The sequence below is a fragment of the Myxine glutinosa genome, chromosome 1, assembly GCF_964187855.1.
Source record: "Myxine glutinosa chromosome 1, kmMyxGlut1.1, whole genome shotgun sequence".
NCBI classification, from domain to species: domain Eukaryota; kingdom Metazoa; phylum Chordata; class Myxini; order Myxiniformes; family Myxinidae; genus Myxine; species Myxine glutinosa.
In genome coordinates, this window is record NC_136261.1 from 70,371,627 (window position 1) to 70,390,526 (window position 18,900).

At 44.2% G+C, this 18,900-nt stretch overlaps 2 protein-coding genes across 2 annotated transcripts in view; both read left to right on the forward strand.

Moving 5' to 3' along the window:
* The window catches only part of LOC144890896 (T-cell surface glycoprotein CD4-like), a 39,105-nt gene extending 29,311 nt beyond the window's left edge, over positions 1-9,794 (forward strand). The window contains exon 7 of the mRNA XM_078772791.1: positions 8,682-9,794. Within this exon, the coding sequence (XP_078628917.1) occupies positions 8,682-9,121 (440 nt within the window). The 3' untranslated portion in view covers positions 9,122-9,794. The remainder of the gene's footprint in view (positions 1-8,681) is intronic.
* Positions 9,795-17,801: 8,007 nt separating this feature from the next.
* The window catches only part of LOC144890906 (T-cell surface glycoprotein CD4-like), a 13,148-nt gene continuing 12,049 nt past the window's right edge, over positions 17,802-18,900 (forward strand). The window contains exon 1 of the mRNA XM_078772805.1: positions 17,802-17,981. Within this exon, the coding sequence (XP_078628931.1) occupies positions 17,924-17,981 (58 nt within the window). The 5' untranslated portion in view covers positions 17,802-17,923. The remainder of the gene's footprint in view (positions 17,982-18,900) is intronic.

Below are 18,900 nucleotides of genomic sequence, written 5' to 3' on the forward strand. Positions count from 1 at the left end.
AAAAATCATTGTGATGGTCGTTGCTATGGGAAAAATGTCTTTCTTCATGTTTGAACATCTCAAATCAGACAGTTACCTTGAAGACATTGAAGTTGAACATCTCAAATGAGATCACCGCAAATCGCATAACTATCATTATCAACTAACATAAATTGTAATACGTGGGATAAGTGAGACAATAGTCGCCATTATTGTACACTTGGGGGGAAGATGAAAGGGCCGAATCATTTAATTTAAAAAAGGTAAACAAAATAGGACTCTCGTTCTCAATAAACAGTACTTACACTCTTTAGCTTGATTTTCTCGTTCTTGTCTTTTCTTGGCCCTCCCGATCTTTGTTTTGTCAGTAAATCGCATATAACATGCACGATGATATCCGACGGAGTGGTCAGGGCCAGCAGGGACAACATCGAGTTGTTCTTCCGCCAACACGAGCTCCAAATGGAACCTTTGGATAGCCTTGGTAGCAATGGCACCTTCTCTGGTCTTCAAGTCCTTCCACTGATGGACACATTCGCGACATTTTCTCCAGCTAACATCCGAAAAACTAATAAGTTTGTCTGCAGCTTGGTCCACCAAATGCATGCAGCACTCCATGTCGCGTCGGACTACGCGTAGATTTACTCGCTTTGTTACATTGCGTTACAACGACACCCACTGTACGATGACTGTGATTGGCTTGTTTTGGTGGAGCCCCTGTTAAAAGCACTATGATTGGCCAATTAAGAACTAAGCTGACGTCATCACTTCCCTGAGATCGTCGGCTGCAAGAGGAATTTTAGCGTCCCATTCTTCAGATTTCTGTCAAATACACGTATGTTTTGAAGATGGGAACATTAATAGACATACTTATAAATATACTCTAGGATCATTAAAGGTCAAATGAAGTACTTCTCTCTTGCAGATTAAGGAAAGTAGGAATTTTGGGGCTCGGCCCATGGTCTAAAAGGGTCTTTAAAAATCAAAAGAGGCGACAGGTGTAAAGGAGTTCAAGCAATCTAATGGGTCTAGAGGGTCGAAAGTGTCTCACGGGGTCTAAGTCGAAAGGATATATGGGATCTAAAGGTCCAAAGGATACATTCCAATAGTAGTTGGCGTCTAAAGGATCCGTAAGGTGTAAAGTATCAATAGGGTCTTAAAAAGGGTAAAATGACGTCTCCTATCTGCTACCCTAGAGTCTCGATTATATACTAGGAGTAGCGACATGGCATGTCCTGGAAATTTCTGGTCACGTAGGTCATGGGCATCATTTTCTATCCTTCGATCGTTCAATGAATGAGCACACGATAGCTCACCATTCATTAAAAATGACAGGATGCTGTGCGAATAGTCTTCTCTCCTCTCAAGACTGAACTCTCAAACTTGTCTCCCTCCTCCAAATCCTGGTGGCATCTGCTCAAATCTGTTTCTGATGTTTGTTCCCCTTTCATCCCCTCCCTTACCTCAAACGGCGACACAGCTGACACCGCACGTGACAAAGCCAAATGCCTCAACTCTGTGTTTGCCTCAAAATCTTGTGTCCCAAACCCATCTCTCTCTATACCCACCTTACCCAGTCGAACCCAAATGCTCCTGAACTCTGTGTACTTCTCTCCTGACAAGGTGGAGAAGTTTCTGTGAAACCTCGACTCTGATTCTGCAACTAGACCAGATGGCATCAGACAACGGGTGCTAAAATCCTGCTCTGCCGCTCTGTCTCACCCTCTCTCTGTTCTCTTCACCATCTCTTTTGCTCAAGGTCATCTGCCATCTGCTTGGAAATCAGCCAACATTACCGCTTTCCACAAAAAAGGTGCAAAAACAGATCCTTGCAACTACAGACAAAAATCAGCCAGCTCCCAATAATCAGCAAGGTCATGGAATCCATCATCGCTTCTGACATCAAATCCTTCCTCTTCTCCAATGGCTTTATCTCGGATCATCAATTTGGATTCAGACCAGGTCATTCTATTCTGGACATGCTGCTTCTGCTGTCTCAACAATGAATGGAGGTCCTCAATGCTAAACAGAATTTCAGAGCTGTCTCCCTTGACATACATTCGTGGCCAAAAATAATCGCACCCTTGCACTTTTTTTTTCAAATAACTCACAATTTTCTCGAAAAATAAGTTGAAATTGACAAAAGTATTTTGGCTCCACAATTCTTTATTTCACTGCTAATATTACAGAACCTTTGTTTTTGATTCAGAACTTAATATATCCTTTAAAATCAGAAAATAAAAAGAAATGGCATTGAAAAAATTGACACCCAAGACTTAATTTTGGTAGCACAGCCTTTGGACAAAATAACTGCAGTCAAGCACTTCTTATAGCCATGAATGAGCTTCCTACACCTCTCCACTGGCAGTTTGGCCCACTCTTCTTGTGCAAACTGCTCCAGTTCTCCCAGATTTAAAGGGTGCCTTCTCCCAACTGCTGTTTTCAGATCTCCCCTCAGGTGTTCAATGGGATTTAGATCTGCACTCATTGCTGGCCACTTCAGAACAGTCCAGTGTTTTGTGTTGAACCATTCCTGGGTGTTTTTTGAAGTGTTTTTGGGGTCATTGTCCTGCTGCAAGACCCATGACCTTCGACGGAGACCCAGCTTTCTGAAACTTGGTTGAACATTGCGCTCTAAAATGCCTTGGTAATCTACTGATTTCATGATGCCATGCACATATTCAAGGCACCCAGTGTCAGAGGCAGCACAGTAACCCGAAAACATCACTGAACCTCCTCCATGTTTGACTGAAGCAAAGGTGTTCTTTTATTTGAAGGCTTCATTTTGTTTTCTGTAAACATAGAGAAGATGTGCTTTACCAAAAAGCTCTAATTTGGTCTCATCTGTCCATAGGACATTTTCCAAGAAAGATTTTGGCCTGCTCAGGTGTGTTTTGGCAATATCCAGCCTGGCTTTCTTATGTCTCTCTCTCAGCAATGGGGTCCTCCTCGGTATCCTACCATAGAACTCGCTATCATTGAGTTGGCGACAGATGGTGCGAGTTGAAACTGTCGTACCTTGTGTCTGAAGGTCAGCTTGAATCTGTTTGGCAGTTGATCAAGGTGCTTTCTCCACCATTCAAACAATCCTTCGCTGCAATCTTCGATTAAGTTTTCTCTTGCGGCCACGTCCAGGGAGGTTGGCTACAGTGCCATGTGCCTTAAACGTCCTGATAACATTGCGTACCGTGGGCACAGGAACACCAAGGTCTCTGGAGATGGACTTGTAGCCTTGAGATTGTTCATGCTTGGCTACAATCTTGTGTTTGACCTCAGACAATTCTCTGGTTTTCTTTTTTTTTTCCATGCTCATTGCGGTGCACACAGTTCCACAAAACAGCAGAATGACTCCTTTTCTCCATTCAAACTGGTTGAATGAGTGATTTTTATATTGAAGGCACATGCAACTCACCAAAGGTGAGTTCAATTCCAAAGTAAAAGAGAATCACCTGCTTGAAATCTAATTATTTCTAATAACTTCTAAAATGTGCCAATAATATTGCCCGGGCTATTTTAGGATTTCTGTGTGGAATAAGCTAATATTTAGTAGTTTATTCAGCTTTTTTTGTTTTGTTCCACTGCACACCAAAGAAATACATTTGTGGATACCAACATATTTTTTACTTTCAACAATATTCTGGAAGAAATGGTGCATTATTTGAAAAAAGTGCAAGAGTGTCTATTTTTGGCCATGACAGTATCTCGTGCCTTCGATACGGTCTGGCACCCCACCCTGCTCACCAAACTCTCCTCCTTTTGTATCCATGGAAACCTCCACACATGGCTTGCAGACTTCCTCTCTGGTCGCAGTCAACATGTGGCCCTGAATGGAATTCTCTCATCTTCCCTTCCTGTTCAGGCTGGAGTTCCTCAAGGCAGTGTTCTGGGCCCTGTGCTTTTTCTGGTCTTCATTAATGATATCTCAATATCTGAACTCTCAGATCGGCAGGCAGCAGCCTCTTCACTCTCTGCAGACCTGCACAATATCTCAAACTTGTCAAACAAGTTTGGTGGAAAAGTTTCTGTCAACCCTCGACTCTGATTCTGCAACTGGTCCTGACGGCATCAGCCCACCGGTCCTAAAATCATGTGCTTCCGCTCTTTCACTCCCTCTTTCAGTTCTCTTCACCCTCTCTTTTGCTCAAGGTCATCTGCCATCTGCTTGGAAATCAGCCAACATCACCGCTTTGCACAAAAAAGGTGCAAAAACAGATACCAGCAACTACAGACCAATCAGCCTTCTCCCAATTATCAGCAAAGTCATGGAATCCATCATTGCTTCAGATATGAAATCTTTCCTCTTCTCCAATGGATTGATCTCTGATCATCAATTTGGTTTCAGACCTGGTCACTCTACTCTGGACATGCTGCTTCTGCTTTCTCAACAATGGATGGAGGTCCTCAACACCAAACAGGAAATTAGAGCCGTCTCCCTTGACATTTCACGTGCCTTCGATACGGTCTGGCACCCTGCTCTGCTCACCAAACACTCCTCCTTTGGTATCCATGGAAATCTCCACGCATGGCTGGCGGACTTCCTCTCTGGTCGTAGTCAACGTGTGGCCCTGAATGGGTTTCTCTCATCTCCTCTACCTGTTCAGGCTGGAGTTCCCCAAGGTAGTGTTCTGGGCCCTGTGCTTTTTCTGGTCTTCATCAATGATCTCTCTGACTCTCTTGAAAATCCTCTCTATCTCTTTGCTGACGACTCTACTCTCTGTCGCTCCATTCCTCATCCCTCAGATCGGCAGACTGCAGCCTCCTCACTCTCTGCAGACCTGGACAAAATCACAGACTGGGCAAACAAATGGAACATGTCTTTCAATCCTGATAAATCTCACACTCTTACGATGTCTCTCCGAAAAGACCGACTGGAAAACCCTCCCATCCACTTTCTGAATAATCCTCTCCAAGAAGTTCTGTCACTCAAGCTTTTGGGTCTCACTATTTGCCATGATCTTTCCTGGGAAAACCACATTTCAAATCTGGCCTCCAAAGCCAGTCGACGACTGGGCATCCTCCGTCGTGCGAAGTCCTTTCTGGGCATTTCTGAGCTCCTCACCACATACAAGGCTTTCATCCGCAGCTCAATGGTGTACTGCTCTCCCCTTTGGGCTGTTGCTCCTGACTCACACCTCGCTCAGCTTCACGCGGTTGAAACCAAAGCATTCAGAATCATTGGTATCTCCCGTGATGAAGCTGATTCTGAGGGCCTTTCTCTCTATCGCCGCAGGCAGGTTGGTGGTCTTTCTGTCTTCCACCGACTCCTCTCCGGCCTTGCTCCCCCTGCTCTGCCTGTGCTCTGCCCCCCAAATATTCCTGCAGGATGCACAAGATCTGCCAGCAACCCTCGTCTGGTGAACTGCCAAAATCAACTCTCTGCTCACCTTCACTCTTTCATTCATATTTTTCCCGTCTTTGGACAATCTCCCACACTCTTCCATCCCTGTCATCCCTCCAGGTCTTTAAAACAGCTGTTCACCACCATCTCTTATCTTCCCCCATCCAAAACCTTGATCTTTTATACCCTTGTTAAAACACCCCAAATCCGCCTCTCAATCCCAAACTTCTTTCCTGAAAATAATTCCTATTCCTAGTAGTGCTCATTTGCGTTATACCGTGTACCCCTCCCTCCTCCCCCAGCCCTCTCCCTTCCACAGATCTACCGACGTCACTGTTCTCTACTGTTGTTGTGATTGTGTGTTTCCTTCTCTCTCCCCTTTTTGTCTCCTGCTCCCTTCATTGTATGTTTCATGTGTCTGTGCATGTTTTCATGTTCAATGTGTTAGCTCTTACACGAGCCTCAATTTTGTATACAAAAAAAAAGAAAAAAGAATGTAACAATTGAACATAGAAGGGTTTCAAAATGTATAGCTTCCCTGCAGATGCTGGAAGGAAAAAAAAAAGGAAAATAAAGTTCGTTTGAGATGGAAACCGACTTCGGAGTCGTCTCTGTGCCAGGTACATTGGAGTCCAGTACGTGTACATTTATGTGTGGAGCTGTATTTATATTGTAGTTGGCAGTTGGGTATAACTCATAAAAAAACATAAATCATCACGGAAACATGTGTCGATAACTTATGACATATCAAGAGCATTCTGGCAAATTTGCTTGTAAGTAAAAATGTCGCTTTTGTAACGCAAGTTTGGTACTTGCGAAATCGAAGATTCAAAAGTAAATTGGTTGTCTGGTCTGTTATTCTGTCTGTCTGTTTGTATGTCAATCGCCTACAGCTCAAATTTTTACTCTGATCTTTGCGGAACATAACCATCAGGTAGAGGTAGTGACAAGCTGGAGGCCGATTGTTTTTTTTCAAATCAATGGCGCAAAAGGTCAAGGTCACATAAATCGTCACTTTTCATTTGTTTGACTTGATATCTATAACTATACATACTGTAAATAAAACCGAAAAACATATGTGGATGGTGAACCCTCGTCGAAGTGAAGCCTTGGTCTTTTAATTGTCGACCCATGGGAGCATGTCTCTTAATTACATGCTGTTTGAACATGAGCTGGACTGTCAGTACATCGATGAATTATTATTACTTGTGTACACCTGTTCCCTTCGGGAGTGGCAGGAAGGGTCATTCTTCTCTGGGGGTTTTAAATTACCGTAGATCTAGGATCGGTCCTCAAAAACATCGGAGGTATGGCTTAAGCATTCAAGCAAAGACGACATTCAAAACATTGATAAGGAAGGAATGGCTGGCTTTGCAAGCATTAGCTAACTGATTGGAAACTGAACAATTTCCAGATTTCCTCCCTTTCAGTTTAGTTTTAAACAGCATTAGCGACTGTTTAAAAAGGTAATCAAATGTGTTTGTGGTTTATCATAGTTTTAGTTCTGGTAGAGGGTGCTAGAAGCGCTTTATACACATTAACATGGCATTTGTTCAAGGAGCAAACACCACTTGGGGAAGGGGGTGGAGGGGTGGTCCCACGTGGAAAAGAGAAGCCCCACATAGCAAAGAGAAAAGCCAACCGTGGCAAAGGGAAAAGCCCCACGATTCAAACTGAAAAGTCTCACGTGGCAAAGGGAAAAGTCCCACGTGGCAAAGGGAAAAGTCCCACGTGGCAAAGGGAAAAGTCCCCACGTGTCAACGTGAAAAGTCCCACGTGGCAAGAAAATGGTGCCCATATCAACAATTTCACCCTGATAATAATAATCAAATGGGATATTTTTGTGATTTTATTGTTGTCAAACCTCAGTAACTTTTCATAATCATCAGGTTGAAACTTACACAGCTTATGTGTATGCATGTCCAAGTATTCCTGCAGGTTGCACAAGAACTGCCTGCAACCCTCTTATGGTTAAACTGCCAAAATCAAGACTCTCTGCTCACCTTCACTCCTTCATTCCTCTTTTCTCCCACCTCTGGAACAAACTACCTCACTCTCTTCAATCCCACTCCACCCTCCAGGTCTTTAAAACAGCTGTTCACCACCATCTCTTATATACCCCCATCCAAAACCTTGATCTTTTCTACCCCCGTTAATTTCACCCCAAATCCACTTTTTTGAAATACCAACTTCTGTCCTGGCAGTCCTTGCTGTTCTTGTGTTTTATACTTCTCCCACCCCCCCCCCCCCCCCCCAACCTTCCCACGCCTCCTCCCCCCAAGCCCTCTCCCTCCCACACATCTCCCTGCTCTCAAATGTTGTGTTTGTGTGCTTCCCCTTCTCTCCCCATCTTGTCTCCCGCTCCCTCTTTTTATATATTTTGTTTGTCTGGTTGATTTGTTTGTGAAATAAATGTTAGCTCTTTCACGAGCCTCGATTCAGTATACAAAAAAAAAAAAAAAAAAAAAAAATGTCATGTGTATAAAGTCTGTTCACAATTAGTCAGAGTTCAAGGTCAATGGCATCCAAAATATGTAAAACACCTATGAGGCCACAATTAAGAAACGTATCAACCAGATTTGGAGACTTCCAAATCTCCAAATTTGGTCGCCAGGCCGCGCACGGTCGCCAGGCCGGTCTCTCCATTTGGTGGAGAGACCAGGCCACGCACGAGGCGCGAACAAAAAAACGACTAATTACACACAAATTTGCAACAACTACAAAACCAAAACCAAATAGAAACACACAATAACACATACACAACAAAATACCCAGCGGAAATTTGACAAAGACACGAACGGGAAAACACTCAAACTTTGATGCCGTGGAGAGATCGAAGCAAGCCCCGTCGCTCGAGGGACCGGAAGTCGGAGGTCAAGGTCAATGGCATCCGAAATATGTAAAACACCTATTAGGCCACAATTAGAAAACGTATCAACCAGATTTGCAATGCACACCATTCAAACATGTAAAACACTGAATAGGTGAAATTTTCGAAATTGTAAAATTGCTGTTTCCATGGCAACTATTTTAAATTTGGATTTCACAAGTATCAGGTACACGACATCTTGTTTGTCAATCGCATACACGTCACATTTTTACCCTGATCTTTATGAAACTTAACCACCTGGTCGAGGTAGTGAGAAGCTGAATGCTTGTTATTTTTGAGGTCAAAAGGTTAATGTCATAAATCATCAATTTTCATCCAATTCACTTTATATCTATATGTATGTGGTGTCCACGTTGAAATGAAACAGCTTTTGAAGACCTTTTATGTACAAGTTTGGAATGTTGGACAGTTGGACAGTTACCACATCATAAATATAGACAGGTTTCTACGCTTAAAATTTATTTTGTGTTTCAGATTTCGTTATGATGACCCCACAAGAAAAGGAGAAATGTGTGTTATGGACGGCCGAATTGAAGTCACCTGCCCCAGTGAAACGACTATTCTGTACAACGTTTGACAACGAGCCACTGACCCAAAGAGACCTCGACGTGTGGATGAAGAAATTTGAGGAGACTGGCAGTGTTCTAAAACAACATGGTCGAGGAAAGCACAGAACATCAGAGAAGGATATTGAACGCATACGTGCTGCCTTCCACAAAAGCCCAATGAAGTCCATCCGTCGTGCCAGTAATGAACTGCAAATTCCACGTTCAACTGTGCATAAAATCGTGCGCACGCAGCTGCAGCTCTACCCACATAAGCTTCAAATGGTTCAGCAGCTAAGAGTGGATGATCATATCAAAAGGAGAAATTATGCTATGCACGGGGCTCCACAGTCTGGACAACAACCCTGAGTACCTGAACCGGGTCATTTTCTGCGACGAAGCAACATTTCACACATGGGCGCGTCAAACACAATTGCCGCATCTGGGGAGCGGAGAGTGCACATGTAATCCATGAGGTCAAAAGAGACAGTCCAAAAGTTAACGTTTGGTGCTGTCTTATGCGTAACAGGTTTGTCAGCCCATTTTTATTTGCAGAAAAATCTGTGACAGGCCATGTGTACTTAGACAGCTGTTTGTGGCACTGCAGGTAGAGGACTGCCAACCAAACTTCATATTCCAGCAGGATGGGGCTCCTCCACACTCGTCCCATGATGTCCGCTCCTTTGATGCCTGGGTGCAAGACCGCTGGCTGGGTAGAGATGGACCCATTTCCTAGCCACCAACATCACCTGACCTTACCCCGCTCAATTTCTTCTTTTTGTGGGGTTATGTGAAGAGCAAGGTATACCACACAGTTGCAGAACATTGTTCAGCTGAAAGAGCACATCACAGTGGCAGTGGCCTCCGTAACCCCTGAGATATTAGAAAATGTGTAGAGGGAAAATGAGTACCGTTGTGACTTAGGCCGTGCTACAAATGGTGCACATGTTGAATGTTTACTCCCACGTACCCTAATGTGCCCGAATGATATGTGCCCATATACAAAGTGAAACTCAAGCATGCTGACGATGTGCTGTGTGAATATTCATGTGTTTGCATTATTCAATAAAAAATGACAAGGTTTCAAAGTTGTTTCATTTCAATGTGGACACCCTGTATATACTGTCCTGTGATTCCCCTCGGTGAAGACTGGGAAATCACGAATAGCCAAAGCGAGCGTTAATGGAGGCGTTCAATTCAACAGCGGATTTTATATCTTCACGCGGGAGGAAGAAAGAAAAAGAAGAAGCTGAAGAGATTATCTGGACGGCCTCCTTGATGTGTTCGCCCTGCGAAATTACAGTACATTCAGAAAGTATTCAGACCCCTTCACTTTTTTCACATTTTGTTTTGTTGCAGCCTTGTGCTGAAATCGTTTAAATTCATTTTCCCTCATCAATCTACACTCAATACCCCATAATGACAAAGAGAAAACAGGATTTTAGAAAGTTTTGCAAATGTATTAAAAATAAAAAAACTGAAATATCACATTGACATAAGTATTCATACCCTTTTTTTTTTTTTTGTATACAGAGTCGAGGCTCGTGAAAGAGCTAAGATTTATCAAACAAACAAGCAAACAAAGTATATAAAAAGGGGAGCGGTCGACAAGATGGGGAGAGAAGGGGAGGAAGCACACAAACACAACATTTGAGAGCAGGGACATCGGGAGATGTGTGGGAGGGAGAGGGCCTGGGGGGATGCAGGATAGGTATGAAACGCAAGGACACCAAGGACTTCCAGGAAAGAAGTCGGCACCTCAAAAAAGTGGATTTGGGGTGAAATTAGCGGGGGTAGAAAAGATCAAGGTTTTGGATTGGGGAAGATAAGAGATGATGGTGAACAGCTGTTTTAAAGACCTGGAGGGTGGAGTGGGATTGAAGAGAGTGAGGTGGTTTGTTCTAGAGGCGGGAGAAAAGAGGAATGAAGGAGTGAAGGTGAGCAGAGAGTCTTGATTTTGGCAGTTTAACCATAAGAGGGTTGCAGGCAGATCTTGTGCGACCTGTAGGAATATTTGGGGGACAGAGCCCAGAGAGAGCTGGGGGAGCAAGGTCGGAGAGGAGTCGGTAGAAGACGGAAAGACCACCAACCTGCCTGCGGTTAGTAAGTGAAAGGCCGTCGGAGATAGCGTCATCGCGGGAGATTCCAATGATTCTGAACGCTTTGGTTTCAACAACGTGAAGACGAGCTAGGTGTGAGGCAAGAGCACCAGCCCAGAGGGGAGAGCAGTACTCCTTTGAGCTGCAGATGAAATCCTTGTATGTGGTGAGGAGCTCAGGTGTGCCAAGGAAGGACTTCGAACAATGGAGGATGCCCAGTCGGCGACTGGCTTTGGAGGCCAGCTTGGAAATGTGGTTTTCCCAGGAAAGATCATGGCAGATAGTGAGACCCAAAAGCTTGAGTGACAGAACTTCTTGGAGAGGATTATTCAGAAAGTAGATGGGAGGGTTGTCCAGTCGGTCTTTTCGGAGAGACATCGTAAGAGTGTGAGATTTGTCAGGATTGAAAGACATGTTCCACTTGTTTGCCCAGTCTGTGATTTTGTCCAGGTCTGCAGAGAGTGAGAAGGCTGCAGACTGCCGATCTGAGGGATGAGGAATGGAGCGGCAGAGAGTGGAGTCATCAGCAAAGAGATAGAGCGGATTTTCAAGAGAGTCAGAGAGATCATTGATGAAGACCAGAAAAAGCACAGGGCCCAGAACACTGCCTTTGGGAACTCCAGCCTGAACAGGAAGAGGAGATTAGAGAAAACCATTCAGGGCCACACGTTGACTACGACTAGAGAGGAAGTCCGCCAGCCATGCGTGGAGATTTCCATGGATACCAAAGGAGGAGAGTTTTGTGAGCAGAGCGGGGTGCCAGACCGTATCGAAGGCACGTGATATGAAAATGGAGACAGCTCTAATTTCCTGTTTGGCATTGAGGACCTCCATCCATTATTGAGACAGCAGAAGCAGCATGTCCAGAGTAGAGTGACCTGGTCTGAAACCAAATTGATGATCAGAGATCAAGCCATTGGAGAAGAGGAAAGATTTCATATCCGAAGCAATGATGGATTCCATGACTTTGCTGATAATTGGGAGAAGGCTGATTGGTCTGTAGTTGCTAGGATCTGTTTTTGCACCTTTTTTGTGCAAAGCGGTGATGTTGGCTGATTTCCAAGCAGATGGCAGTTGACCTTGAGCAAAAGAGAGGGTGAAGAGAATAGGGAGAGGGAGTGAAAGAGCGGAAGAACAGGATTTTAGGACCCGTGGGCTGATGCCGTCAGGTCCAGTTGCAGAATCAGAGTCGAGAGTTGACAGAAACTTTTCCACCTTGTCAGGAGGAAAGGACACGGAGTCCAGGAGCAGCTGGGTACGACTGGGTATGGTGGGTACAGAGAGGGATGGGTTTGGGACACAAGATTTAGAGGCAAACACAGAGTTGAGGCATTCAGCTTTTTCACGTGCGGAGTCAGCTGTGTAGCCATTTGAGGTAAGGGAGGGGATGGAGGGGGAACAAACACCAGAAACAGATTTGACCAGACTCCACCAGGATTTGGAAGAGGGAGACAGATAAGAGAGTTCGGTCTTGAGAACGAAGAGATATTGTTTCCTGGCTCTCCTGAGGGTGGACGCACACTTGTTTCGGGCTTTGTGAAAGGAAATGAGATTTCCTTCCATTGGATTTGCTTTCCAGGAGACGAAGGCAAGTTGTTTCTGGGCAACAGCCTCACCACAAGATTCCATGTTCCATGGATGGGAGGAAGGGTATGACAACTGAAGATGAGATGGGATAAATCTGTGCATGAGAGAGAGCAATTTACTTTGGAAGAATTCCAGGGATGAGTTGATGTCAGAGGTGGTAGAGATGGGAGACCAGTCCAGATGATTGATGGCTGCTTGAAGACAGTGACAGTTGGCCTGAGTGAAATGCCAGACTCATCGACGCTAAGCAGGCTCCCTGAGAATGGTCAGAGAGATGTCCACTTTAACAAGCACATGATCAGATGAGCCGATTGAAGCAGAAGAAGAGCAGCAGACATTTTCAGGGAAGTTAGTCATAACCAAGTCCAGAAGAGAAGATGCTCCATTGACTGAGATCCGGGTCGGGAAATTGACAGATTGTGTCAGTCCCAGTGAGTCGCAGAAGTCCTTTGCTGAGGAGCCATGCCTGGTGAGAGAGGGGACCCACACCCAGCCACCTGGCATGGTGACAATTGAAATCACCACATGTGAGGAAGAGAGAGATGGGATGGTCCATATCATAGAAGTTGGTCCATATTATCAGACAGCGAGATGTAGATGGAGTCATCACTGTTTGGTGGACGGTACAACACACATATGAACAAGAGGTGAGAGCGAAGGGGAAGCCGTAGCCAGTGGTATTCCTGGGGGTGAGGTGGAGAGATTGCAGTGCAGGGCGAGTGAGGAAGAGAGTTTTTGATAAAGATAGCAACCCCACCTCCAGGACGAGGCTCAGTTCTATCATACCAGAGGAGGGAGTAACCCGGGAGAGATACTAAGGAATCAGAGACATCATGAAGGAGGAAAGTTTCTGTTAAGCAGATCACGTGTGGTTTGTCAGAAGCAACCTGTATGGAGAGATCAGTTAAGTTTGAACGAAGGCCCCGGATGTTTGAGGTCCATACCGTTAATGAAGAGGCTTGGGGAGCATCGTATACAGAACAGGGAGGAGGAGGGGTAGGGTGAGATGTGGAAGAGATGGAAGAGGTAGGGAGAGCTGTTGAAGGTGTGTCAGAGATTTCAGAATAGCTTGGAGAAAGGGAAGCATGGGGTGGACAAAAGGTTTGATGGTGATTGGGTGAGGCACAATGAGGTATTATTTGAGGTGAGGGAAGAGCGAGGCAGAAGGTTGGGGGAGATGGAGGTGAGAGTTGGAAGGGGGAAGAAGCGGGGAGGACGCTTTGAGGAGGGGGAGTGAGAGGGGGAAAATTGAGAAGAAATGAGGGTGGGGAGATTTGAAGGGGAGGAGCGAGGGGGGAGTTTAAGAGGGAAGGGACAAGGGGAGGGATTTGAAAGGGATGGGATATGGGGGAGATTTGGAGGGGAGGGGTGTGGGGGGAGTTTCAGAGGGAAGGGGCAAGGGGGGAGATTTGAAAGGGATGGGTGATGGAGAGGATTTGGAGGGGAAGGGCAAGGGGGAAGATTTGAAAGGGATGGGTGATGGGGAAGATTTGGAGGGGAGGGGTGATGGGGAAGATTTGGAGGGGAGGGGTTATGGGGAAGATTTGGAGGGGAGGGGTGAGATTGGATTTTAGAAAGTGTACGATTAATGGGAAACGAACATTTATTGCAAAATGAGTTTCTTGTGACCTTCGAGTCAAAAATACGTTTAAGGACGCTGGAGGGAGGATGGAGTGCAGGAGATTTAGGGAATGTAGAAAAGAGGCACTGTAAGAGATGGAAATTTTTTTGGGGATGAATAGATTTGGTGAGCAAGTCGATAGCAACCTTTTAAAGAAGAAGAAGAAAAAGGTGTTATAATATACGACGGAATACAGAACTTGAGGGGAAAGTGTAAACATTTTAAAGTTTAACAGTGAAAACTATCTGGGGAAATGGGGGAGAAACACGTGGTCGAAGAACGAACGAACGAATAAGAATGAATGAGAACAACGAATAAGAACAGAGAAGGAAAATGTTTTTTTTGTTTTTTTGTTTTTTTTTTAGTTGAGATTTTAAACAAGGAAGTAGGCTATTGGGTGAAAAGACTGGGAAAAACAGAGAACGAAAGTTATTGGAGCACAAACGACGGACCGCTGAGAGAAAAACAAAGCCTCAAGTTTGGACACTGTACAAGGCCTCAAAAGACACGACACGATTTAACACGATTTTCTATACAGGTATGAAAGATTTGCACCGAAAATCTTCCTCGGGACACACTATACGTACACACACCATAAAATAAATACAGTTATTACGAAAATACAAATGGGAACAATTACTTAACTTCGATTTCGATGGAGAGCATGGACAGCTGCGAATAAACGAAACCTCGCCGGCAAGACCGGAAGCGGAGGTCAAAATGCTATGACATTTTGCTATGACACTTGAAATTTAGCTCAGGTGCCTCCCATTTCTCTTGATCATCTTTGAGATGTTTCTACAGCTTGAATGGAGTCCACCTGTGGTTAATTCAATTGAATGGACATGATTTGGAAAGGCACACACCTGTCTATATAAGGTTTCACAGCTGACAATGCATATCAGAGCAAAAACCAAGCGATGATGTCGAAGGAACTGCCTGCAGAGCTCAGAGACAGGATTGTGTCGAGGCACAGATCTGGGGAAGCCTACAAAAACATTTCTGCTGCATTGAAGGTTCCCAAGAGCACAGTGGCCTCCATAATTCTTAAATGGAAGAAGTTTGGAACAACCAGGACTCTTCTGAGAGCTGGCCGACCCACCAAACTGAGCAATCAGGGGAAAAGGGCCTTGGTAAGAGAGGTGACCAAGAACCCGATGGTCACTCTGGCTGAGCTCCAGAGATACTGTGTGGAGATGGGAGAAACTTCCAGAAGGACAACCATCACTGCAACACTCCACCGATCTGGGCTTTATAGCAGAGTGGCCAGACGGAAGCCAAACAGTTCAATCTTGGTTTCATCAGACCACAGAATCTTGTTTGAAATAAAAATCGATTTTTCTCTGCGTCAGCAGCAAGGGATGCTGCGTCATCTCTGCCTACAGTGAGTCGCACCTCCTTCCACCCCCACCTCTTGATTGTCTGTGGTGATTTCAATTGTCACCATGCAAATTGGTAGTGTGTTGATAACTCTCTCACCAGTTGCAGCACTTCAGGAAAGGACTTCTGTGACTCCATGGGACTGACTCAAGATGTGACATTTACCACCCAGATTTCTGTCAATGGCAAATCCTCCCTTCTGGATTTGGTTATGACCAACACCTCCCCGGCAATATCTCTTGCTTTTGCTCTGCTCCAATTCGTTTATTTGGCCATGTGTTTGCGAAGGTCATCATGTCTCGAGAACAACCTCGACACCGGCGAATCTGGCAGTTCACTCAGGCAAACAGGCAAGGACGGAAACCAGAGATTGTACTTCGGGGCTGGTCTCCTACATTTACCACCACTGCTATTAACTCAGCCTGGGAATACTTTTACAGAAACCTGCTCTCCCTTATGCACAGATTAATCCCATCTTGTCTTCCGTTATCGTTACCATCTTCCCCCCTTCCCTCCCTCCCCCCCCCCCCCCCCCCCCTTGGTACACTGAACCGTATGGTGAGGCAGTTGCTTGAAACAGCTTGCATTCTCCTCCGAGAAGGCAAACATGACTGCAGACAACCGAGGATCATTCCATAAAACCCATAATAAGTGGGTCCATTCTCAGGAAAGTCAGAACACAAAATCTTGTGTTCCCAATCCCGTGCCCTGTGTACTCATCCTACCTAATCACAACAAACTGCTCCTGAGCTCTGTCTCTTTTGCACCTGAAAATGTGGATAACTTTCCGACAACCCTCAACTGATTCTGCAATTGGAGTGAAATGAAACTAAAAACTTGCTCTGCTGCTTTTGCTCTTCCTCTCTCTGCCCTTTTCATTCTAACATTTACCCGAGGTCATTATTCCATCTGCCTGGAAACCAACCAACATCAGTGCATTGCAAAATGTGCAACAACCGATCCCCTCAACTACAGACCTATTAGTTTACTTCCAATCATCAGCAAGGTCATGGAATCCATCATCACAGTTGATATAAAATCCTGCCTTTTCTCCAACGGCTTCATCTTAGATCACAAATTGGGATTCAGTCAATGTCACTCTACCTTGAACATACTGCTTCTATTCTCCCAATAATGGATGGACGCACCAAGGCAGCGTTCTCGGCCCCATCCTATTCCTAATCTTCATCACTGATCTATCTGACTCCCTTGAAATACTCCATCACTTTGCTGATTACTCCACTCTCTGCCGAGACATCCCCCATCCTGCAGGTAGACAGGCAGCAGCTTCTCCCTCTCTTCAGACCTTGACAAAATCACAAACTGATCAAACACTTGGAATATATCTTTTCATTCCGGGAAATCCCACGCACTTGCTGTTTCTCTCTGAAAGAACATAAGGTTTTGTTCTGGCACGTGATTCAAACCGGGTTTTGGTGGAATATGTAAATTATCTGGCACCTGCCCCACAGCTTATGATGCGGACCTCACTATGACAACTACTACTAGTACTACTACTACTACTACTACTACTACTACTACTACTACTACTACTACTACTACTACTACTAGTACTACTACTACTACTACTACTACTACTAGTACTACTACTACTACTACTACTACTACTACTACTACTACTACTACTACGATGAAAAAGGGGAAAAACCTCCATAACCGTTACCACCGCATTATCACAATCAACCCGCTATGCAAAGGCAAAGGACCACTCTGGACTTGTGATATGGAAATAACTACCCGAGGGACCTGCATGGTGGTTCCAATTACATTTGGGGCTGGTTCTTAGAACCACAACAATATAAACCCATGTAAAAGTTCAATTGTTGTATGAGTGTGTGAAGCGCAAAGACAAAACACGACAAGAGAACAAAACAAGTATATTAGTTATGCCTTTGGTTCAGGTCCATTCGTTAATGAAAGATAACCAGTCGCCTTGTCGAAACTGTCACTCCTTCATCCTCTCAACAACTTTTTAACTCTTTTATTGTTCTGATTTTTAGACCAATGAAAGACCGGTCCTGCATTAGATGCCACATGAGGCAACAGAATTCCATTATCTTTTCATTCGCATGAAGATGTTTGTCCCAACAGATTGAGAGAAAACTATTCTGGAGATACTTAAATACAAAAGTAACTGAAAAGAGCATTTAATAAATCATGATTTTCAGTCTGTCCTTGTACACAAAGCTCTTATCTTGTCGATCATGTTTGTACATTTCTCAAAATAGGGAAGTGTAATCATCCAGGTGTATCCTGTGTTAAAATCTCATATCTTTACAATCATTTCCGGTGGAACATGATGTGTCATAAAAAGATATTTCACCCTTCCCCTTCCCAATCCAGACGAGCTGGTTGTTCATTTTTCAGGATCAGTAAAAGCTCGAAGTCCAATAAATACTTTCAGAAGGTTAAAGACGATCGATTATTGATCAGAAACTCTGGTGGTTTTAACACATTCTCATCATGTCAAACCCCAACATCCCTCAAGGTCTCCTCCTCACATTCTTCATTCTGCTTCCGTGTGAGTACATTTCCTTATTGCAGATAAAATACAAAATCTCCTTCATCGAGTCTGAATATAAAAGTACAATTTCATTTCATTTCATCCACATTATCAGACAAATTCATGTTCTTATAAATTCAGAAGTATCAGTTCCGATCGGTATGTTCCATCTCGCTATTTACTTGTCATTGTTCTTCAACACACTCAATGCTTTTGATGGGCCATTCTGCATTGTTCTTCAAGAAGAACTTGAAACACCCGAACAAGGACCAGCCGAACCTGGATTATAATCACTGAGAATCTTTTTGCAGTTTCTTAAAGTATGTGAATGAAAACGATTATCATCCTCACTTCGAGGTTCATCCTTGCTTGTTTTCGTTCTCATCAGACACTTGTTATTTTGCTCTTGTACATCTTGACTTCCTTTCAAAGTTCCAATTTATTGGGTTGCTCAGGTTTTCTGGCTTGAAATTGCAGGAAGGTTTTTAGCTTAAAAAGGACCTCCGATGTCTACTTCATTCCCTCTCACTCAAAATGATACAAAATAAGGAGGGAAATAAGGAAGAGATGAAGTTAGCTGACATATCCACTCTGATGCTCCTGCAAGTCTAACCTGGTTCCTCCAGGATACTCAAGCAACATCAGGGGATTGATAGACAATGGATAAGAGCCACTTTCTCTTGGGCTTCATGGAGTTAAGAATGGCCATTATTTGCCTTGTGATGATCACACACACACACACACACACACACACACACACACACACACTCACACGGACAAATCCACGGAAAATGGGACACCAATGACAACGTTTAAAATTGTCATCACAGTCTCATGTGGATCAATGGGGCACAAGTTGATCTTTTCAGGATTGGAACTTTCCTGACATAAAGTGAAATATTTTGGTTTTCAGAATAACTGCAAATTATGTGTATAA